Consider the following 24,925-nt stretch of genomic DNA (forward strand, 5'->3'; position numbering starts at 1 on the left):
TATTTCTACTCATGTCATTTTGTAAAGTCAATTTGGCATGTTTATTTTTTCTTTAATTTCTTTCTTTCTTAATATTAACATTTATTGAATGATTGTTAGTTGCTAAACATTGTGTATGTGATTCGCATTTATTATCTATTAAAATCTCTGCAGTATCCTTACCATTTCAGTTTTGCAGATGAAAAATTATGTGCTTTGGAGCAGTTTAGCAACTTGACAAAATAACAGAGCTTGGATAAAATATTTCCTGTGTAACTTCAAAGCTTGTGAAAGTTGAGTGGGGGGCACATCTTTATTAATATATTTTCCATTTATCCTAATTATGAAATTATAAATTATCATTTATGAAAACAAAACAATGCCCAATCATATGTTTGGTGAAGGTGGGAGTTAATTTAAAACATGAGAAATCAAATTCAGACTGATTTGAAAATATTTTTCCTTCTAATTCTGGGGTGTAATGAATTCACATGGCATGTGTGTGTGTGTGTGTGTGTGTGTGTGTGTGTGTGTTTAAGTGTGTGTATGTACGTCCTCAGTCTCCAGGTGTCCTTTTGCACCTTATCTAAGGAATAATGTACAGTTTTTCCAATGGATTAATGGTCGGCTGCTAACAAATGGCTTCTTGTTCCCTGAACACACAATTTGGTAATCTGATACCAGAAAATTATTCCTTGTCTGTTATTTAGTGGTGAATTAATCTATTCTGCAAATACTTTATTTGGCCATGTTGTTAGATGCTTAATGGTAATTCTTTTTTGTCTTTAACTTTAAAAGAAAACAAAAACTATTAGAACTCTGTTTGATTCAAATGTTCTTATTTTAAAATACCATAGAAGGAACTTTCCATTCAAAATGAATTCTTATTAAGTGCAAACTGTACAGAATCAACCTTTCATTTTTCATTGATATGTAACACAAAATATGTTACACAATTGCTTTTGTTTGTCATCCAAGCCAATTTACAGCAGGAATAAAGGATGTGTTCAGAAATATGAAGGAGTTTTGCAGAGAAGTGTACTGGTCAAATTTTATTACTGGACAAAAGAGAAATGTTCTCATTTTAAAGAGCAATTAAGCATTTGTTGGTCAGTGAATTGCAAATATTAAGTGAACATCAGCAGGTTAATGCTTGCCACAAAGACAGAAGACATTTCAATATTATATTAATTGCGTGCAGTTGTATTTTTTGTTTTCCTTTGTTTTATGATGAGGAAAAAGCAGATTTGTATTAACCAGGAAGCAGAATTACCTTAAATGAATTATTCATATGACTTTCCTAGTCATAATACACCGGTCACTGGGCATTCTGAAGAGCCTTGCTCTGGCCCTGAGTGAGGTAAGGCTGCTCCATGAGTGGGTGATGGAAGGAGCTCAGAACTCTGCATCGCTTACCTCTCAGAAACAGAAGCTGATGCTGAGCCTCGGTGCTTATGTGTGGGTTTGTTGTTTTGTTGTTGTTCTGTCGTATCTGACTCTTTGCGACCGCATGGACTGCAGCATGCCAGGCTTCCCTGTCCTTCTCCAGGTAATCTGGGTCATCTGTATTTGTGGGTAATCTATTGATTTAAGGCCAAATTTATCTAAACCTGAGTAACTAACCTAAAACTAAGAGAGAGAGGGGAGAGAGAGAAAAGAATAAATCATTTTTTTTTTCTGTTTCAGAGGAAAATTTTAGGTCAGGATTTTGTTGTCAGAGTTTTGTAAGCAAAAGGAACTGTGAGGACGTTAGTCTCTCAAAATTAGACCTGACAAACTGACTCTCAGAGTTGAAGAGACATCTAATACTATTTCTCTCCTACTGGTGTTTGTTTGACTAGAAACTGAAGAGTTATCAATTGCCTACCTTTATTAAATATGGAGTTTATTTTTAAGAGAATGTGCACCAATAAAATTTCTGAGATTGCCATAAAGCAATGAGAAATATCTTTAATGTATGAGTCATTTATTTCACAATACCATTCTGCAGTTAGTACATTTGCAAATCAGTAGCAATAAAATTATCAACATATTGGTCATAAAGTGCTTTTAATTACAGATATGAAAAGTTTGTATATGAATATAGTTATATATATCTGTATATGTATCACATGTTCATTTATAGGATACATGACTTTATAGTTAGATACTGTAGATGAAGAACCATAGTATTTTCTTACATGAAAAATTACTTAGAATATTGATATATTTTATATATTATATAAATATGTATCAATTTGAATAAAAATAATTTTCTTTTATAATTTGAGAACATTTTGCTTTTCTATCCCAAATGGTTTAAGGCCAGGATAACAAGTATTAACTAAAATCCTTCATGATAGTGACCATTGAAATAAAAATTTGGGGAATTGAAGCTAATATTTTGATGGGTTTGTTTTGTTAACAAGTATATTATTTATAACCAAAATTTTGTACATCCTATGACTTTATATATGTATCTTCCTAATCCTGTGCAGACACACAGAACAAGACATAATGAGAGAACTTGATTTCATTGGAAATATTTTAACAAAATAAAAGAACACTCATAAACCATAAGCAAAATTATGCTTATTTGAATAAATAGTTTGAATGTATTGGTATTAAAATTCATCTTACTGATATACTGAAAAATACCAAAAATTAATCACCAACTTTTAAGTTGCTCTAGTATAGGATGGTTTCACCAATTTATTTCTCTCTTTTTTTTTAATCATTTGGCATTTTGTGATGTTTCTGTCTTAGAGAATTGCAATAGACATGGCAAGTAGTAGTCAGAAAAAAAAAAATCTGATCTTAAGTACATATTTAACTTTGCAAAGTTCTGCAAGGTATTTTCACACTTTAATTTGAGAGAATAATTAAACTAGAACAAAGGAAAAAACAGATTTGCATCCTAGAGGAGATTTTTAGATAATTAAGAACTATAATTTGTTCATTAAATCAGAAGTTAACATGTACCTAAAGGCTGGCAACTACGATAAACACTGGGGACATTTTGTTGTCAAAGCCAAGCGTGTTCCCCCAGCCTTATGGAGCATACAGTCTAGTGGGGAAAACAGATATCCATCAAATAATTATACAAACATATGTCAATTTGCAGCTCTGAAGTGCTGTAAAGGGAAATTTTTAATTCCGTGCATGCAAAATTGCTTCAGTCCTGTCCGACTCTGTGTGACCCTTTGGGTTCCCCTGTCCATGGGATTGTCCAGGCAAGAATACTGGAGTAGGTTGCCATTTCCTCCTCCAGGGGATCTTCCCAACCCAGGGATCAAACTGGGTTCTTTGCCACTAGTGCCACCTGGGAATGAGCATACAAAATAGGTTGGGTTGTATTCAGTCAGAGAAGCTGGAACAGATACTCTAAGAGGAGCAGTCAGAATGAGGTTTTATCTGCGTGTGAATGGGAATTTCTCACAGCTGAAGAACAGAAGTATAGGACGCACAGAATGTGGGGATATTTATACATGGTGAGGCTGGAAAGTTGGAGGTCAAACAGTAAGTCATGTTAGTTTTGATCCTTATTCTAAAGTCATGGAAAGCCCATTTTTAACAGCTTTCTTTAGATATAATTTGCATACTATAAAATTCACCCCTTTCAAGTGTATCATTCAATGGTTTTTGGTAAATGTGAAGAGTTGTGTAATCATCACTACAATAAAATATTAAAGTATTACCATTACCTTAGGAAGGTATCTCCTGTCCATTTTTGGCCTATCCCCATTCCTACCCCCAGACCTAGCCAACTACTAATCTAATTTTTGTCTCTATATGGTTGTCTCTCTAAACATTTTATATAAATAGAATCATACAATGTGGGTCTTATGCATCCGAGTCTTTCAGTTAGCATAATTTTTTGAGGATCATTCATGTTGTACCATATAGCACATCATTCATTTTTATGGAATGAACATGTACTGTTCCCTAGCATATATTTCCCTCGTATAGTATTACATTTTATTAGTCAACAGTTGATGGAGCACTAGGTTGTTTGCAGTTTTGGGGCTGCATGAATAAAATTGCTATAAACATTCTTGTTTAAGTCTTCACGTGGATCTATGTTTTCATTTCTCCAGGATAGACTACTAAGAGTTTAGCTACTGTGTTATATGGTAACTTTATATCTACCTATTTAAAAATTTGCCAAACTGCTTTTTGAAAATGGCTGTTGTATTTTACATTTCCCACCAACAATGTGTGAGAGTTCTGGTTTTTTCACATCCTTGCTAAGACTTGTTATTACCTGTCTTGTTGGTTGTAGCCATTCTAGTTGGTATCAAGCAGTATTTTAATATGGTTTCAATTTGCATTTCTTTAATGACTAATGAACATAAGCATCTTTTTATACAACCTTCCGGAAATTTGACTATTGCTTGAGGAGAAAGGGCTTGCAAAGGACACAAATGAATTAACCACACAGATAGAGAAAAACTAGAATAATGTGTCTTGGGAGCCAAGGATAAAATAAGAAAAAGTTAACAATATTGATGCTGTTGAGGACACCAGAAAGATGAGGATTGAGAAAAGTCCTTCCATGTGGTTAGACTGAGGGCGTTGGTGGCTTATCCAACCAGCTGGGTGGAATGAGGTAGACTGAAGCCAGACCGAAGAAGGTTGTAGCATGAATGAGTTTTAAAGAAAGGGAGAAAAAGAATCTAGACAACTTTTTGGCACCTTCAGCCATAAAGGGAAGAAGAGTAATTCCTTGGGAGATGGACAGGGGTATAGGTTTGAAAAATAATTTAATTTTCACAGGGGAAACCTGTAAAATCTATTAGGCCAAATCCAATAAAGAGGAAGCAATTGTTTACATAAAAGAGAAAGGGTAACTGGTATGTGATAAATGTATCCATGTACTTATCATGTACTAAGTGGCTAAAATATGCATGGTAGTATGTCCCTTGCTAGAACTGTCAATCAATTTGAGACTCTATTGTACATAGGAATTTCTCATGTCAAATGGTTAAGTGAAATAATATCATTTAAAGGTGTTCTTACAAAATGTTCTCTGTTAGTTAACATGCTATTCATGATGTGTAATAAATGGTTTCTCTCAAAAGAAAAACTGTTTAAATCACCTGATAAAACCTTTTCAGACCTGATTGTTGCACTCTTCATGTTTTCTACAACTGTCTGGTCCTTCAAGAAAAAGTCTTACTTCAAATAACTCCCTGATACAGCCAAACAAGGGAAAAAAAATTTTTTTTCTCACTTTACTCTTGTGTGCGTGAATGCTAAGTTACTTCAGTCATATACAACTCTTTGCAAACCTACGGAATACTGCCCGCCAGACTGTTCTGTCCATGACATTCTCTGGGTAAGAATATTGGAGTGAGTTGCTGTTTCCTACTCTAGGAGATCTTTCCAGCCCAGGAACTGAACCCAGGTCTCTTAACTTCTCCAGCATTGACAGGCGGGTTCTTTACCACTAGTGCCCCCTGGAAAGCCCACCTTACCTTTAAGTTCAGTTCAGTTCAGTCGCTCAGTCGTGTCTGACTCTTTGCGACCCCGTGAATCGCAGCATGCCAGGCCTCCCTGTCCATCACCAACTCCCGGAGTTTACTCAAACTCATGCCCATCGAGTCAGTGATGCCATCCAACCATCTCATCCTCTGTTGTTCCCTTCTCCTCCTGCCCCCAATCCCTCCCAGCATCAGGGTCTTTTCCCATGAGTCAACTCTTCCCATGAGGTGGCCAAAGTATTGGAGTTTCAGCTTCAGCATCTGTCCTTCCAATGAACACCCAGGACTGATCTCCTTTAGGATGGACTGGTTGGATCTCCTTGCAGTCCAAGGGACTCTCAAGTGTCTTCTCCAACACCACAGTTCAAAAGCATCAATTCTTCTGCACTCAGCTTTCTTCACAATCCAACTCTCACATCCATACATGACCGCTGGAAAAACCACAGCCTTGACTAGATGGACCTTTGTTGGCAAAATAAAGATTTAGTGATATCATAAATATCTCTCTAAGTCCCAGTTTACGTAACCTTTTTTTATGCATCATCTAATGCCTTCAATTAGGAATCTGAATCACTTTCCTTGATCTGTTCTGTTCTATATTCAGAAGAGAAATTAATTGAGGAGGCTGGGAGGATAGGAATCAAGTGATTGATCTCCCTTTCTCTTGCTGTTGGGAAGACAAGGCTGACAGACACCTCCAGTTTCCTCCCTATTATCAAGTCCTTTCTTCTTATTTACCATCCTTTTTTTAGAACAGCAGTATAACCTGCTTAAATTATAGAAATCCATGTCCAGCCTAGGAAAGAAGATGAATGAGACATAAACAAAAGATTGCTAGAGCTTGCTGAAAAAGTTGCTTTTCCTTATTTAGACCTTGAGCAGTCCACCCTGCGTTTTCATCGCATGCCTGCAACGTGGATGTTATTTCTGTAGTAGCAGCAATCTTAGCACATTGCAACATTGAGGGAAAGGCCAGGAGAATCTCTCTCCACCCTTGAGCCTCTGAACCCAATAGAGCAACGTCCTATCTGTGAAGTATATTCATTTTTGAATGAGAAAAATAAAGAAAAAAAAAAAAAAAAAAACCACTGTTTGGGTTTTCTTACTTGCAACCAAACAAGCTCCAACTTAGAAGTGAGCAAACTTTCTGAAAAGGATGAGATAATAAAAATTTCATGCTTTATAGGCCGTATTTTCTGTTATAATGCCACACTTCTTGTATTTTAGCACAAATGGCACCCATAAACCATAGGTAAGCAGGTGGATGCAGCTGTGTTCTAGTGAAATTTTACTTGTAAAAACAGGTAGCTAGCCAGATTCGGCCCAGAGCCATAGACTTCTGCTCTAATGGATGAGGGTGAAGCTGGGGACATTATTGTCCTGTGCTTGGGTTCTAGTTAGTCACTGAGAAGGAATGGTGGCAGGAGACTATTTAGGAAGAAAGGCAAATCTCCGTATATGAAAGATGAGGGCAGGGGCAGAAGCTAAGCAAATATTGATCAGTTTCTGTTTCTGGCTAAGAGACATCAGTATTTTGGGAGGATTCTGGAAGATTTTGATTCCTATATTGAAGTATCTGTATTCAGTGGTAATCAGAATATAGATGGGCATTTGATAAAAATGGGCAAACCCATTTTCTGTTTTGCATATTCACTAGATTAAAGCAGAATTGTTTTTAACTTGTTTTCTATACAAATGTACAATATTTTAGCAACATTCTGGGTCCAAGGTGTTTGTTGGCTATCCTGGCAATTTAAATGCTGTTTATGATACTGATTTCCATGGAAAATGAAGTCTAAATTATAAACAACTATAAATTAACCTCTGAAACCAAACTTATTGCTAAATTGGTAAATCTCCCTATATATAGCTATTCATTATAAACCAGATTTTCCCAGTGCATAAAAGTGACTCTTTGAGTATTAATTGGCTGCTATAAGAAATTGCATTAATTTTGTTTTGGTACTAAAATGTTATTTACTGAATTAATACCACATGGCACCGTTGGCATTATACAGGTTTAGGATATTTAATGCAGCTTTCATTTATTCCTAACTTCCTAGGCAGCAGCAACAACTTTAAAATACAAGCCTCAATGCTAGTTGAAATGTATTTAGCAGACTCTATTAAACCAAGTGCTTAGTTTGTAGTAGGTTCTTGAAATAAAGTAATAAATCTTGACTGGTGTTGAGAACTTATTATTAAGCAATATGAATCTCTTAAGTTTATGCACTTTGGAGATGAGACATATTCAGCGTACCTGGAGCATTTGGGATTATAACATTTTTTAATTGCACATTTTAGGTGAGATGATTTTAGTGAGTTTTGAGACACTTTAGGTTTCCTTCTTTTTCTGCCCCTCCATCTCCTCCTTCTTTTTCTCTTCCTCTTCCTCCTTTTACTTTCATCTTCTTCCTTTCTTCTTTTCCTTCTTGAATAATCAAACTTTGAATGGAGAATTAAAATTGAATTAGTTGTAAAAAGCACTAGAGTGATGATTTCTGGAAAAAAATGTTAAAAAAAGTGACAAAACCACTAATGAGGAACAATAGCTGCAAAAATAATATTGTTAGATAATATTTAAGAAAATATATTGATTTGGATACATGTGAGTTTTAGGCCTAGAAAGACACAGGCAGAAAAAATAAACTGTATAGTGGAAAAGTATGAAATTGATGGCAGCCAGAATTTAATGACATTTGCTGTTCTCTTTTAACTATTATCAAGAACTTGGGATAGAGTAAAAGAATGGTGTTTAATAGGAAACTCTCATACTTACTTTTGCTGTATTCTATTTTGTGTTATATCACTTTAACACATGCATACCTCTTTATAAGTAGATTTGCCCTCAATTAGAAATATGAATTTCAAGTATAAATGATTTTTTAAATGTTTTAAATGTATTTAGTAAAAGTAATTCATAGATGCACAGTGTTTATACATATATTTATGTAAATATATATATAAATATACTTCGATATATTTATACATGGGCTTCCCTGGAATCTCAGTGGTAAAGAGTCTGCCTGCTAATCCCAGAGACATGGTTCTGATCCCTGGGTTGGGAAAGTTCCCTGGAGGAGGAAATGGCAACCCACTCCAGTATTCTTGCCTGGAGAATCCCAGGGACAGAGGAGCCTGGCAGGCTATAGTCCATGGTGTTGCAAGAAGAGTCAGACACAACTTAGCAACTAAACAACAATATTCATACATAGACACTCATCTATGTGAAACAAACATTTGAAAAAAACTGTATCACTATATGTAGAGAACTCGGTTTTTATGGTTTCATTTTTTGAACTTTTGGTTGTAATACATTATACTCATTTTGTGATGATGAGAAATGGTGGTGTACTGGAAAAGGATTTGGGGATTAAAAATTCAGTGTGGTCACATTGTAAGCACGCAGCTTGCATTCAGTAGTGTAAGTTTTATTCTAATGGAATAATATGATTTATTCTGCATGTATATTATTAATGCACTGCTTTAAGGCAAATCTCACATCTCCTCTTTATTTAATATTCTTTCTATTGACAATGTTCCTCTTAAACAACCTACATGTTACTTAAATAAATGTCATAATGTCTGTGAAAAGTAAACTGAATCTTCAGATTTGCAGAATGTTGTTATAATGTACAGAACAATATTTTAAATATTATGTACCTATTTAGGAAGAGGAACAAATGAGCTTACTTAGCCACAGTTACATATGTAAATATTAGTATATATTATTACATAACTTAAGAATCATTTATATAGTTTTATTATATATATAATTTTTGTCATATTGTAAGGAAATAAAGTTACAGCATATCAAATAAAAAATAATTTAGAAGTCTATTTTTAATATAAGCCAAAAGAAAGTATATTCATGTTATAAAGAGTATAAATAGATGGATGTGAAAATTATAATTAAAGATACCCATAACACAAAGATTTGTAGTATATTAATGTTTCAAAAATTGCTGACTGTCATTACAATATTTCTGTCATTAAAATACAATGTTATTCTCTATTTATAATTAAACATGTCCCAAGGTCAAAGAAAATGTACACAACTGAAAAGGTTATCCTGTCGACTTGTAAAGGAGGTTTTGGCCATTAACAAATGTGTATACATACATGCCCATATATTTTATTCTGTTTAAGCATTTATTTTCATTATTGAAAAGGTCTCTTGTAGGCTATAGCTATCCCATACTTCCTTATAAGTCATTTTTATAACTAGTTCATCATTAAAGTAAGAGTAGTCACATAGTTGACCTTATAAATAAGGTAGCTTTTAACTCTGGATTCATGGAAAAGTAGATGGAGTCATATTACTTGATAGACCACAAGCAAAAGTATATGGATTTTTTTAAGTGATCAAATTAATAGTTTCCCCACCACCCAAAATAGAAGAGATTGCTTCATTTATATTTTTCTATCAACTTAATATATAATATTTTGAAAAGAACATGTGTTTGTCCTCTTTTCATTTTGGCAGTCGTTTGATTTTTTTACAGTGATAAGTTCCTTCTAAATGACTTGACCTCAATGTTTTTCTGTTTAGTTGGCATGTATAAAATAGAAAGTATAAATTATAGAAATTGGTCATTTCTAAATTACTGAGATTGAATAAAACCTGTCAATATTGAAAAACCTCACGTTTGCCAGCATTTATTATAGACAACCCTGAAATTCTACATTGAATTGACAGTTTATTTTCCTGCCAAAGCTTCAGAGCAATTGTTCTCAAACTTAGCTGTTCATCAGCTTCATCTGAGGACCATTTGAAATAATTATGCCTGAATCTGACCCCAAGATCAGTGTATTCTGGAATGGGTCCCAGGCATCAGTAAGTCTAACACAAACAAAATAAATGTAGAATAATAATAAATATACATATATGTATATATTTCTTACCATGTCACAGGAATGGTTTGAAATATTTAACATGTAGTCAGGTACTGATTTTCCAGGACAGCTCTATTTATAAAGTATGTACTCTGATTATAGTTGTTTTAAAGCTGAGAAAACCGATGCTCAAGAAGTTTGGTTCATTGTTCACGATTGCATAATTTGCAAATAAGTGCTGGAAAACAGGGGCACACACAATAGACTAACTCACGATCCCGCACTCTTCACTCCTTCCCTCTACTGCTTCACCACATTTCCTGACTTCAAGGAGCATCAGAATAACTGAGGAGATAAATAGCTATAAATTAATTGTTACATTGTGTAGTACTATCCAGGAGGGAAATAGGGTTTTAGAAAAAAAGATCTCTATTAGCTGAAGCAGATGAAGAATGAGTCAATGAATTGTAACTTATTTGTGGAGGCCACCAGAGAAAAAAAATCATGGGTCCAGTCTTGAACCTGGCTCTGTTACTATTTGTGATAGAAAGTTATCTCATGCAGGTTATAGACACAATATCAACATTCTTGGTAATTAACTTATGTAGTTATACCAGTCAGATGGGCTTTCCAGGTGGCACTAGTGGTAAAAATCCACCTGCCAACGCAGGAGACGCAAGAGACCCATGTTCAATTCCTTGTCAGGAAGATTCCTTGAAGTAGGAAATGCAAATAGCTCCAGTATTCTTGCCTGGAAAATTCCCTGGACAGAGGAACCTGGCGGGCTACAGTCCACGGGACTGCAAAGAGTCGGACGCAACTGAATACACAGACTTATACCAATCAAACACTGAATTACAGGTGTTTTTTGGGAAACAATGAAAGTTTTATGTGTTTTACTCTTTACTGCCTCCCAATAATTTGCTAGCACTTGGTTCATATTTCATCTATGCTCTGGTATTAAATTATGAATTCAAATTTTGCATATTCATGTTCTAAATTGCTTCTTACACTAAAATCTCCTTGAAGATGGGCCTCGTCATCCTTGTAGTCTGTACAGTAGTTTGTGCCAGGCTTAGATGCTCAGTCATGTCCCTCTCTTTGTGACCCCATGGACTGTAGCCCACCAGGCTCCTCTGTCCATGGGGATTCTCCAGGCGAGAGCACTGGAATGGATTGCCATGCCCTCTTCGAGGGGATCTTCCCAACCCAGGGATAGAACCTATGTCTTCTGCACTTCACGTGGATTCTTTACCGTCTAAGCCGCCAGGGTGGTACAGCCCATACAGTACTTTAGTTATACTATTATCAGTAGTGAAAAAATTATATGTTAAATTTTAAAATTAATGAAACATAAGAAATCAATAAAAGTATTGTTATAGTGATCTTACCTTCTGGGCATTTTAGTGTAACAGTGAAGTGTACTTCAGACTAATGCTAAAATACTTTTAAAAGTCATTGCTACTAAAAATGCTTGTATGTGACAAGTAGCTTGCACCCGAAAAAACATGATCAAAGAGCCTGTAAAGAAAAATAAATGCTTCTTTTTTTTTTTTTTTGAAATGCTGCTTCTTTAAGAAAATTCTGCTAAGAAAAGAATGTCATCTGAGCAAGAACAAAAAAATGCTTGCTAACTTAGGTGTACCTCTCACATAACTTCATCATCTCCTCATAGGCCAAAGATTTGCTTCTGCAATTGGAGTAGCCAGTCTGCACTTTGAGTGGCACTGTCTAAAACATTTTAAGTAATAATAACTTTATTTAGCCCCAATTTTCTTTGATAAAGCAATGATTCTAAGTGAGTTTTAATAATGGCATGTTTTACCTGTTCAATCCGTATAACCTCACCTACCTCTTTTCACCTGCAGGCACTAAACCACTCTGAAATGTTTTATCCTCCTTATGAATCATATTAAATACCAATTTGCCAGCAGTTTTATTGAAGCATAATTTATAAGAGAAAGAGATGGGAGGGGAACATGCTTATATTTATAAGTGTCTAGTCAAATGTATCAATATTACATCCACAGACTGGAATACAACACAGCTGGTTAAAGAGCAATGCATATCTGTATGTGTTAAATGATACAAGTTACAAACTATAGCACAAATGAAAACTATCAAGGTTTTGAACTATTAGAATGATATCATCCCTGTCTTCTAAAATGCATCCCCTAAGCATCTTTTCATCATTATGGCCCCTCCTGGATTCTCAATCAGCGTTAAGTGTGAGGCGTAACAGCTTTTCTGCTTCTAGTATCTGCTCTCAAGAAGTGCCAGCACCTAGAATTATTGCAGTATAGTTGAAAAAAGGCATGGGATTAGAATTTTAAAATGTGATTGATTCCAAAATCTTCCCCTTTCTGAGTGGATGCTATGTAATTTCCATAACCCTCAGCTTTTCCATCAATAAAATAGAACAATAATACCTACCTTCACAGTTATAGTAAGGAAGAAAGGAGGTGATATATCATGGCTCAGATAGAAAAGAATCCACCTGCCATGTGAGTTCATACCCAGGGTTGGGAAGACCCCCTGGAGGAGGGTATGGCAACCCACTCCAGTATTCTTGCCTGGAGAATCCCATGGACAGAGGAGCCTGGCAGGCTACAGTCCATAGGGTTGCAAAGAGTCGGACACAAATGAACCGCTAAATACAGCAGAGTATAGCACAGCAAACTGTAAATGTATGTAGAAACGCCACCATGTCCTGCATAGACTAAAAGCCAAATATTTATTGACTAGAAATGAACTAGCAAAAATTATTAATTGTTGATTGAAAAGATAGATGACATGTATGACTCAATATCAAGACCTCCTGAACCTTGCTGAATTGTCAGATTGAAAGTGAAAGTCGCTCAGTTGTGTCCAACTGTTTGCAACCCCAGGGACTATACAGTCTATGGAATTCTCCAGGCCAGAATACTTGAGTGGGTAGCCTTTTCCTTCTCCAGGGGATCTTCCCAACCCAGGGATCGAACCCAGGTCTCCAGCATTGCAGGCAGATTCTTTGCCAGCTGAGCCATATTAGGTTATAATTTAGTTATTCTTTTCTGGGTAGGACTGGTGTGAATAGTACACTTAGTTCTGGACACCTGCCTAATTTGTACCTACCTATTTTCACAGTAGTTTATTTTATTTGTGTTAATAGTTACATTATAATTCTATGAAAATACAAATGCACCTAGAGTTACAAATTAACTCCCTCAGCAATTAATATTTTAGGCAGCACTTAACCACAGATGAGCAGGAGTCCAGATTCATGTTTCAGACTAATGGCCATAGTAGCTTTCATGATAACCCTCAGGTCTTTGCCCTTTAAAGCATTTTAATAGAGAATTACTATTCTAATTAGTAATTAGGCTTACTAATTCCTATAGTAGTTAATTAAACATCCAAATAATTGGTTACTAATCAGCTGATGACAGAAAAAGATTTATTTTCAGAAAGATGTATTAGTAGATCATTTTTACGAAGATGTTGACTGTTACTTAAAGAACAAGGCTCTTTTTAGTTGATCCAATAGCTGAGGAGTGACTTTTGTTGTTCCTGTGAAGTGTTTTATTACCCTACTGGAATGATATTAACTTTATTCACTTGGCTGATGGGCTTCCCAATTGGAGCTCATGGTAAAGAACCTGGCTGCCAATGCAGGAGACGTAAGAGAGGCGTTCCCTGGGTCAGGCATATCCTCTGGAGGAGGGCATGGTAACCCACTCCAGTGCTGGTGCCTGGAGAATCCCCACGGTCAGAGGAGCCTGCAGGCTACAGTTCACAGGGACACAAAGAGTCAGACAAGACTAAAAAGACTGACCATGCATGCTCGCAATGGGAATCTAAGAAATGTCAATAGATGCAACAACTTAAGTTGTGTAGCAAAAGATTTCTACACAATGTCATACCTGTTGAAGTACTTGTTGACCCATCTTACCTGGTTGTATTGTTTAGAAATACAAATATTATTTTCCACTCACCATTCTTTGCTGAAATTCATTGAGAGCATTTAAATGTAGTGAAAATAACAAGTATCCACAAATTACTTAAGTCCAAAATCAAATTTATGAGCTTCATTGAAGTTCTAATCACAAAAAGAAAGTTTCTTCCAAGTGTATGATGGAGATTTCTTTTCTATAAGATACGTTTTGAGTCCTAATCAAGATCAACATTCCCTGACTCCATGTTATTTCAGTGTAAATTTTGGTACATCACACTAGTAAACTACCCTATCACTAAACTTTTTTCATCAGCTTTGTTAAAATCCAGCTAAGTCTATTTTTCCTTTACTGTGTATGTTAATTTTCTGCTGTTACCATACATAGTTACCACAGAAACTTAACAAGACTCATTTCTTATCTCCAAGTTCTGTGGGTCAGAAGTCTCTGCACGGTGGGACTGTGGGGCTCCGCTGGAGTCTCACCTGCCAGCCTAATGGGTGGAAATCAAGTTATCAGATGGGTTGGGGGCTTACCTGAAGACACTGGTGAAGATCCACCAGATCTTCTCATTGATGATGTCAGAATTCCAAGTCTGTGCGCCTCTATCATGGTTTCTATTTCTCTGCCTCTGATACCTGTGGCATGACTTTGATCCTCAAAGACTGCCCTCATATCTTGGGTTTCCCATGCATCCCCTCCAGCGATGGCAGGCTGAGTCCTTCTCATTCTTCACGTCTCTTTGGCGTCACCTTTTGCAACATTTATCTAACCCTGGGTGGAAAAATCTCTCTGTTCATAAGGGCTAGTGTGATTAGATTGGGCCCACTGGAAAAAGTCCAAGAAAATATATTTATTGTATGGCCTATAATTATATCTGGAGTGTCCCTTTTGCCCAGTAATGTTGCAAATTTACGCAGTCCAGAGATTATAGAGTATAGACTTTGGAGTGCCATTGGCTGACTACATTATGTTTTAAAATTGTCTTTCTCCTCACTTTGTGCTAGGAAATGTTTCTGTAAGTATAGGTAAGCTTAATATTTCGGTGGGGGTTGGGGGGAAATGGAGCCCTTATAAGTCCACAGATGGTGATGATTTAGTCGCTAAGTTGGGTCTGACTCTTTTCAAATCCACAAACTGTTACCTTCCAGGCTCCCCTGTCCACGGGGTTTTCCAGGCAAGCATACTGCAGCGGGTTTCCATTTCCTTCTCCAGGGGATCTTCCCAACCCAGGGATTGAACCCAAGTCTCCTGCTTGTCAGGCAGATTCTTTACCACTGGGCCATCTAGGAAACCCTATGTGTACATTCCATCTTGTAATTTAAACATTTTTTAGTACTTGGATTTTAATTGAAAATTGAGATCAAAGATCATGCATGAGTGCTTGCATCTGAAATCTCTGAAATATTGATTGGTTCAGGTCTGTACATAAACCCACCATTCTTAATGATGATTTTCAATTCAAAGACTCATACTAATGATCCCATTGCCCACAAATTTACCTTTTGGCATGTTATTCAGCTTGTGCTTTTCTGTGGCATCAACTTTATCAACTTTGTTTTTATGCTGTTGAGATTTGCCACTTTAAAACACAGAAACCATTTCTGTATTTTCCAAGATCATCATTCACTGTCATTTTATGGACTCCAAATATGTCCCCAATAAGTCTTGAAAATAATTAAGGGCAAAATGTTCCATCTGTTCCTTCAGTTGAAATGAATTTTTATATTTGAATACTTCTAGAAACTTAGGTGAGAAATTAATCTGTTAATCATTTTTTAGAAATCCTACTCAAACTCATGTTTAAAATCTCGCCTGTTTTCCTACATTTTCCAATGAAGGAAATTTATTATTGCTATTTAATATTTATTAGCTTCATATTAATTCCAATTATGAACGATTTGATTTCACTTTATTTTGAAAATTATAATGTAAATGTCATAATGCCATTTTGGTTCTTAAGTATGGATATAATTTGGTTAGTTGTATGCATATTCTTTTCAAAATGAACTTCAGATTGTAGTTAATTGACTATTTTGGTGTAAGAGCATATTCTTAGTGAAACTGTCACAGTGTGATTAATTTATTAGATAAAATATATTAACCATAGAAATGAATGTGTTTTAAGATTTCTTTCTTCAATTTTACTTCTATGTATAACTTTATCTGAAAAGAATGACTGTTAGAATCTGATTAGCTTAGAGATAATTTTGTTTATAAACTGTACATCTTGTGAGTTGTGTATTCTCTATGCCTGAGATTTTGAAACACAAGGGAAAATATTATCAATTTTTATGTACCAAAGTGTTGTATTTGAAGGACATAAGATAGGGAAAGATTTTTCCTATCATGCAGTTTATCTGTTCTCAAGGGCTATGTGCTCGTACTTCTGTCTCTGACTCTTAAATGTGTGACTTGATACAGTATCAGTGAGGGATAAATTATTTAAAATAAGAAATACACAGGAAATCAGGAGTACAGTCACTGACAGATATGGCTCCTCATACAAAAATGCCGTAAGCTTCAAAATACTATGTATTTCAAGTGCATTTTTTGGCGTCTTTCCCCCTCAATCCTCAATTATCGTCATTTTATTGGTAAATTCTTTTTCAGGGTGAAATAATGAGCATAATGTTAATGTATAACTTGCAGAAATCAAGCCTCATTCTGTGCTTATATCTTGCTACAACATGTCAGAAACTAAGTCAGGTGCATTCATATCTGAAGTCTCCACGGTAGCTTGCAGAATTCAGTGTCTAGTCTGCCTCATCTTACTGTTTAGGAATAGAAACGAAGCAAAATGTTTTAGCTTGACTGACACTTTCAAATCACATGAAGCTACGTGTGTTCCTAAAAGAGACCTAGAAATTAGCTGTAACCAATCTCCATCTAACCTACCTCCAAATGGCACTCACCACGCCATGCACCCGGGTGGGAGGCCCGGCAGCCTTGAGTAGTTTATGTTTTGACTGTTCCAGTGTTCTCAGCTGTGCTGCTTTCTGTTTTTTAACTGATAGAAAGTAAAATACAGGTTTTATGGGGCTTCCCAGGTGAAAAGAACCAAGAGATAGTGGTGGGACTCCTGGGTCAAGAAGATCCCCTGGAGGAGGGCATGGCAACCCACTCCAGTAATCTTGCCTGGACCATCCCATGGATAGAGGAGCCTGCTGGCCACAGTCCACAGGGTCGCAAAGAGTCGGAAATGACTGAAGCAATTTAGCATGCAGCACGCACAGATTTTATGAGTGATTTTAAGTAAATTAGGCTATCAGAGATTACTGGCTAGGTATCAATAAGATCTTATCTCACCACTAGTTGGGGTTTGTGTTTCCCAAGGCTGTGGTTTGGGGATGCAACTTTTTGAACCACACAGTTGCTGAGATGCTAAAAATGTTTTGGGTGGGGAGATAAATCACTTTAGAAACAAATATTTTTTCATTGCATATATTAAAGTTTTAAAAGTCATGGAAAAAAAATAAGATTTCTTATTAGAAATTGGCTTTATTGGAAACATATCAGAAACACAGTTAGTCTGTAAACACAGTCTGTTGAGTACTTCAGCTGCATGCCCCTAAAGGGAAAGTTGTTCCACTTAATCTGCCCTAGTTATGCTTCTGTTAGTAATCTGAGAGGAAATGGGAGTCATGCATCTTCCGGGTCCTTCCCTCAAAATCACCAAGCCAGAAAGCAGTGACAAATGTTTTTTTCTCGACACTGATATAAGAAAATATTAAGAAGTACCAGAAACAAAATAAAGCCAAAGGGATAAACATCAGAAGCTTGCTTAAACAGCTTTAGCCCCATTTAATTGCTTTTCTGTCAGCAGGATTATTAGCAATTTTGGACATCTGAAAATTAAATTAACAGCCTGAAAATATTTTACAGAATGAGATAGAGCATGATACATGAAACATAATGACCCCACTGAAATTCAGCCAAGCCAGTGTGACTACTCACTTAGACAGAGAAGAGAACTGGTTAATCATCACTGAGCGAATTAGACAGAGCAAATTAGCTTCCTACACTCCGCAGTCTTAGCTGCCAAAGAGTGTATGCCACTAATTAGGATGAAAGAATTCTAAGCGTATTATTATCTGTATAGAAAGAGAAAGCAAAATTGTAGCTTGAATTACTTCTATTAAAGCTCGAAGCCTAGGTTACGTAGGTATAAATTACGTGTGCAAGCATTTGTGTGTGTGTATATGTGTTCACACTTACATATTGATATTTAAGAAACAGAAGCCTTAGCATTTTCTTGCATCTTGACCTAATGAAGTATAAAATTTTTTTCAAGGTTAATTAGAATTCTTTGGGAACACACTCACACACACACACAGACACACACATGTCAAACATAAAACCATTTCTTTTAAAGTGTGATTCCTTTCATTAAAGATGAAAGTAGCCATTCCGTATACTTTACCTGGCACAGTGTTAAATTATTTTTTCTTTTAAAAAGTGTATTGGCATTGTATATGAAATAAATATTTGGACTTAGTTTATCACTGGAGATTAATCTGAAATCATATTTTGTAGCCTTAATTAGCATTTATTTGCTTAATTGTCGTTCTCAACCCCATCGTTTCCATTTTTCACTAACTTGAACAATGCTATCTTCTGCTGTTTGCACTTTAATTTAAATTTCTATTAAGGTTTATGAACAGTAATAAGGTCCTGTTTGAATATTCATTAGCTTTTGAATTGTGAGCTCTGAAAAGGTGCTTTCTTTTACCTTAATGAAACTGGCACAGCATGGGACTGATCAGTTGTGACATTTGATTTGAGGCATCCAGTGAATTTTCTCATTGTTTATTGACACATCTTGTCCAAACAGCTCCCTCGCAAGTGAGCGGAGTAATGAAGGAGAGAGTGCTGCAGCGGAGTGTGGAGCTTTCCTGGCAGGAACCCGAACATCCCAATGGAGTCATCACCGAATATGAAATCAAGTATTACGAGAAAGTAAGTGCTAAGAACTGCTGAAACGTACACCACGTATGATGCGCGCTGTGTCTCATGTCACCCTACTCCACTGTCGGCTAAAGCTGGTTATTATAATACCCACTGTTTGGGGCTACTTCCAAATGGATAGTTAATGCCAGCCAATCTTAGTAACCCTCTCCCTGAATCTCTGGCTCATTAATATAATGATGGTTTCTGTGAATTAAGTTTTTGTGTTACACCAGTGAAAATATTCTACTAGTAGTGTGTTTAGGCATTCAAGTTTTGATATCCTGATTATTAGATGTAGGATGTTTAGTACCACAGAAACCTCAGAACCCAGTGTGTCTTTGAAAATGTTTCTTTGAGGTTATCTGTTTGAGCCCTTCATGACTTATTTTGTGTATGTCGTTTCATTGATAATGATGGTGGCCTCAAATAATTTAGTAATTTGAAAACAATAAGACTCTTTTCTGTAATAAACGTGTAGTCGGGTGATTATATTTCACTCTGTTAAATTCCTCCTGAAGTTATACTAATCATGCTAATTGGGTCTATCATTTTTTTACACTCCTCTCTCCGTGAAAAAGTAGTGTGGCTAAAACTCAAGTGCTGCTCCTTCAATCCCCTGTAATGGCTAAATTTTGGTAAATAGTAATGTAACTCCGTGTTTGAGTTTATTTACTTCTGACCCATCTAGAGAAAGACAGAAAGACTGACACACCCTTGTTCACAAATATTCTAGGCTCCGTCTCACCGAAAACCTGATTCAAGGTTTGAAACATGGAACTATTATTTTTACTAATAGTAATAGTAATAATGCATTTTTATTATTATTGACTTAATTAGCTAACGTGCTCTACTATACATAACCATTTTAACCATTTAGATAGAATTTCACAATAGAAACATAAAGCTCTGTAAATATTTGGGGGCTGAATTGACTTGATTGAATCATTTAAAGGCATACAGTGCTAACCCTTGGCAATGGATACTTTTTTTTCACTTTAATGGAAAAACAGAGTTTTTAAGTTTGTTATATTTTTACCTTATGAATACATAACTTCCATGGCCAAAGTTGCATTTTAAATACTTCATTTTTGTACCGGAAGATACATTTCTTATCCTATCAAATGTATTTCTAAGGGGATCCTTGATTTTAAAGTTTTGGTTTTGTTATGTCTGTTTTCCAGTGAGCTCTGACAGTTACAGTTTCTTCTGAAATTTCAGCAGATTTCAAAAGCAATGAATATCAATGTATGACAAAACCCACTGGAAAAAAAATAATAATAATAATAAAAAAAAGAAAAAAAAATAGAAGGAGGAATAGATGAAAATGATTGTTAAGTTTTGAAGCTGGGGGACCGATACATGGAGTTTTATTATGTTTTACTTTCCATTATTGTGTATATATATATATTTGGAAAGTCCCCTAACAAAGTTATTATTTAAAAAAAAAAAAAAAAGAAATGTGTTTTAAAAATATGTTAGGTGGTAAGTGAGAGTAAAGTTTCTCACAGTGCAACACAATATTTTACAAATCTGGAATAAATTTGATCAAATAGTTACCTCTTCTTCATGACAGAAACAGAATATCTGTTTACTGAATTTGCAAATTACAAAATAATATTACAAGTAATACTATTGCTTTATAATACATGTAAGCCTGTGAGATATGTATATAACTATGTCATCTAATATCAGTGTTTCCTCATTCTTTTATTTTAGATAAATATATATTTATCATATTTTATATATTTATATATATATATAACTTTTTATAAATGGTTATAATGAAGACAGTATAAATCAGCTTTACTAAATCCAGTTTATGTATACATTTATTTACAGTTTTGCAAATATTATAACTCAAACAACCAGTTTGACATTTTTAAATTTCACTGAATAGTTTTATTACCAGACACAGTTGAGTGCAGATTTTATTATTGAACAAGAACCTATCTAGAATCGTATATTTTGATGAGTAGTTTTTATAACTTTTTTTTATAAAGAGCACATTAGAATCATATCAACTGTTTTAGATTTTTATTCATTTAAATATTGTTTTATGGAGTTTTATATTCTTTGAATTTTTATATTATTTCATTCTTAAACTTTTCATATATAACATGATAAACATATTTTTAAAGTCTGCAAGTCTCAGTTTTCATATCTGAAAAATGGAGAAACTAAACTATTTAAAATAGTGCTGAACCGTAAAGTACCTAATACTTTGTTTTAGATTTAAAACAATAAGTCTTACATTGATAACTTCAAATATTCCATTAGATGCTATTTTGCAAAAGTGGTTTTATCCTGTGAGAAGTGTAGGTTTTAATGAAAACAATTGATGTGTCACTATGCTGGTGGTGGTTAACTAAATTTTTTTATTTAATACCTTTGTTAATTTTTAACATATGGCTTTTTGCTTGCTGAATAACATTCAGGAATGATATTAAGAGAACTGTATTATGAAGTAAAGATTTCTACTGAACCATAGATTTTACAAATGGAGTTATATTTTGGTCAAAAGGATATTTGATTATATTTATGGCTAAATAGTTCTTGCCACTGTGCCCTCTACCAACAAAGCAAAGACTCAAAACATCATAAATGTTTTAACAAAATTATTTCTCTTTGAAATTTGTAGAACAAAGGCATGTGCTCACATTTACATTTTATATTATCTGAGAAACGGCTCAGTGTTCCAATATTCCACAGGGTACAATGTAGCCTTTATAAAAACAATGCAGCAAATTGAAATAAATTGCAAGAATTGGCTGTCAAATTGTCTGGTTGTAATCACAATTAAATATTCCCTGTATATATTGTTTCCAGGATCAAAGGGAACGGACCTACTCGACATTAAAAACCAAGTCTACTTCAGCCTCCATTAATAACTTGAAGCCAGGAACAGTGTATGTTTTCCAGATTCGGGCTTTTACTGCTGCTGGTTATGGAAATTACAGTCCCAGACTTGACGTTGCTACACTAGAGGAAGCTACAGGTAAAATGTTTGAAGGTAATTACCACCTTTGGTTTGGATTCTTATCTCTATAATGCTGGCGTAATTTTTATTGTGATACTGAGTGTCATGATTTAGTTCAAGGTGATTTTTACATTTAAAGGTGAATGTATGTGCTGTGCTGGGCTTAGTCTATCCATCGTGTCAGACTTTTTGCGACCCCATGGATTTTAGCCCACCAGGCTCATCTGTCCATGGCGTTCTCCAGGCAGGAATACTGGAGTGAGTTGCCATGCCCTCCTCCAGGGGATCTTCCCAACCCAGGGATTGAACCCAGGTCTCCTGCGTTGCAGGCAGATTCTTTACCAGCTGAGCTAATCAGGGAGGCCCTGAATGTATATACACATATAAATATATATCTATGTACTTTGTAAAGGTTATTCAGAATAATAATTTAAAACTTGCTATTTAGTGACATTATAAACTTTGATCTAGTTTCTTTAATACGTACTGGGTTTATTTTGAAAAGATTAAGTCAGAAGCAGAAGCAAGGCTTGCTCAAATGTGTACTGACACAAGCTGTCTTCATAGACCCTCAAATGATCTTATTCTAGTTTTCAGTCAAAGCTGCCGCATCATAGATACCCCTAAATGAAACCAGAATGTATACCAAGATGGGCCAGAGAAAGATAATTTATAAAAATCAGGGTTAATTGAAGCTACTTGAATTTTAGCAATGATTTCAAAACTTGCCATTCAGGAGGAAGACTTTGTATTTATTTTTACTTTCGTCATCTCTTTTTTTCAGTCTTATGAAATATTTCAAGCATAGTAAATAATGTATTTAAAGAATATATGAAATATTAAGAAGAATAATTAAATATCTCTGTATATTCCACTCAAGCTTAAAAAGAGTACCTCACCAAAATCTCAAGTCCCCTTTACCATTTGGTGTTTTATAATGCAACATAGGATCATAACAAAAAATACATGTAACTAGAGTGTATCACAAATAAACAGATGTGTCTTAGGCTGCACATCCCAATTTGCTGTCAGAGAACAAGCTTAGAACAGCTTGACTACCACTGCTGGTTGTTCTTCAGCTAGGTTGAAGCCTCAGGGTATGTTTCTGTATTTTGAAAGCTTTTTATTTCTCTCAAATGTTATTCACATACAAGGTTCACCTAGCTGTTACCTCCTTCTCTCCTGGCCAATCTAATTTTTCATGGAATTCTACACAAAAATTAGCTTAAAATATTATATGATTTCCTTTTTTCAATTTTTAATAGGAAGTTTTTTTAGTAAATTAAATCAATCGAATTTTGATTAAAGAGTTATTTTGATTTGGGGAGAATATTTTTCTAGATATTCTAAAAGTTAGAATAAATTGGTATTATTTTACATTACTTCATGCTTAGTAAGTTTGCTAACAGTAGTCTTTTTTCAAAATATTTTGTTATATTTTTAATCGAGCAGTAACTCTGGCAACCTCAAATAATAAAACATATGTTGAAATATATTTAAATGCAAATAAGTTATATAGAATTATAAACACAAAAGTCATCCATTGAAAAAGATTTCATATAACTTGGTGTGGTAAACTTAATATCAGTATTCTTTATTATCTTTTTAAAATGGAGTATGTAAGATTAAAAATGAGAATATCTAAGTTCAGTGGCCTCCAAAACATTAGTCTTTTACTCTATCAACATTTAAACATTTGAGTGGTCTTCTGTTAAATGTGTTCTAGTAGTTTTCCACTTAGACTGATCTTCTGATATTTGACTTTGTAGTTTCTAATATAATTAAACAACTTAAATTATTTTTTCATATTCTAATGATTAGTTCAAACTTAAATAAACACCAGTCAGTTATACTTACCCAAACATTCTTTATCAGTTAAAGCTTGAGTTTAAAAACTTTAAAAAATGAGTTTGTGTATTTTCCTGACTTTGTAAATTAAGATTATTGGGCCAAACTATTACTTATTACCTACTGAGATTCATAGATCTTGTTTCGTTATTTAAAAATGAAAATAACTAACACTCATAGAGATTGACATGAAGTAGTAGAACCCAAATGAGCACATGAAACTAATGCTAAAAATGAATTTTGCATTAGAAAGGATTTGGTGATTTTTATCATCAGAATATTTTCTCCACTGGAAGGTAAAGTTTGATGAAAGAACAATCCGTATCTCCCATTTCTTACTTTAGTCTTACAAGTGCCTAATATGGTGCTTGACACATAGAACATACTCATTAAGTAGGCAAGAAATGAATACTTCACATTAATCAAAAAAAACCAAATTACCAGTATAAATTGAAGTTAGTAGAAATATCCTTGGTTTCACATTTCAGCTCTGCCATGTCTGGCTGTGGGACTTTGGATGAGCTATTTCTCTGTGCCCAAGTTGCTAAGCGAGTGACAGCCAACTCTCAGAGCGATTGTGAGGACTGAATAAGTTAATGTACACAAAGTGCCAAGTACAGTGCCTGGCACACAGACAGCTTTGAATGTCAGCTTTCATTATTTAGTACAACCATTCTCCAGTGTTTTGGTCTTGGGAAGCCTTACAAGCTATTAAAAAATATTGAATATCCCCAAATAGATTTTGATTATTTGGGTTATATTAATTGATATTCACCATTTTAGAAATTAAAACTGAGACATTTTTAAAACACAGGTCATTAGCCGTCAGAATGATGACGTTATCGCTTGTCATCTAAGTTCTGGAAAACTCAACTGTGCACTTGTGAGCATGTGAGAGTAAGTGGAAGAGGCAAATAACATTTTACTATGTGAAAAGAGTT

General features: G+C 34.8%; 1 protein-coding gene across 2 annotated transcripts in view; it reads left to right on the top strand.

Annotated features, from left to right (window-relative positions):
- EPHA7 (EPH receptor A7) overlaps positions 1 to 24,925 on the top strand; it is a 201,692-nt gene that overhangs the window by 144,195 nt on the left and 32,572 nt on the right. For both annotated transcript variants that reach the window (XM_061131699.1, XM_061131700.1), the window contains exons 6-7: positions 19,044 to 19,168; positions 21,986 to 22,169. In XM_061131699.1, coding sequence (XP_060987682.1) covers positions 19,044 to 19,168; positions 21,986 to 22,169 — 309 coding nt within the window. The remainder of the gene's footprint in view (positions 1 to 19,043; positions 19,169 to 21,985; positions 22,170 to 24,925) is intronic.

The sequence above is a fragment of the Dama dama genome, chromosome 28 (genome assembly GCF_033118175.1).
Source record: "Dama dama isolate Ldn47 chromosome 28, ASM3311817v1, whole genome shotgun sequence".
NCBI lineage: Eukaryota > Metazoa > Chordata > Mammalia > Artiodactyla > Cervidae > Dama > Dama dama.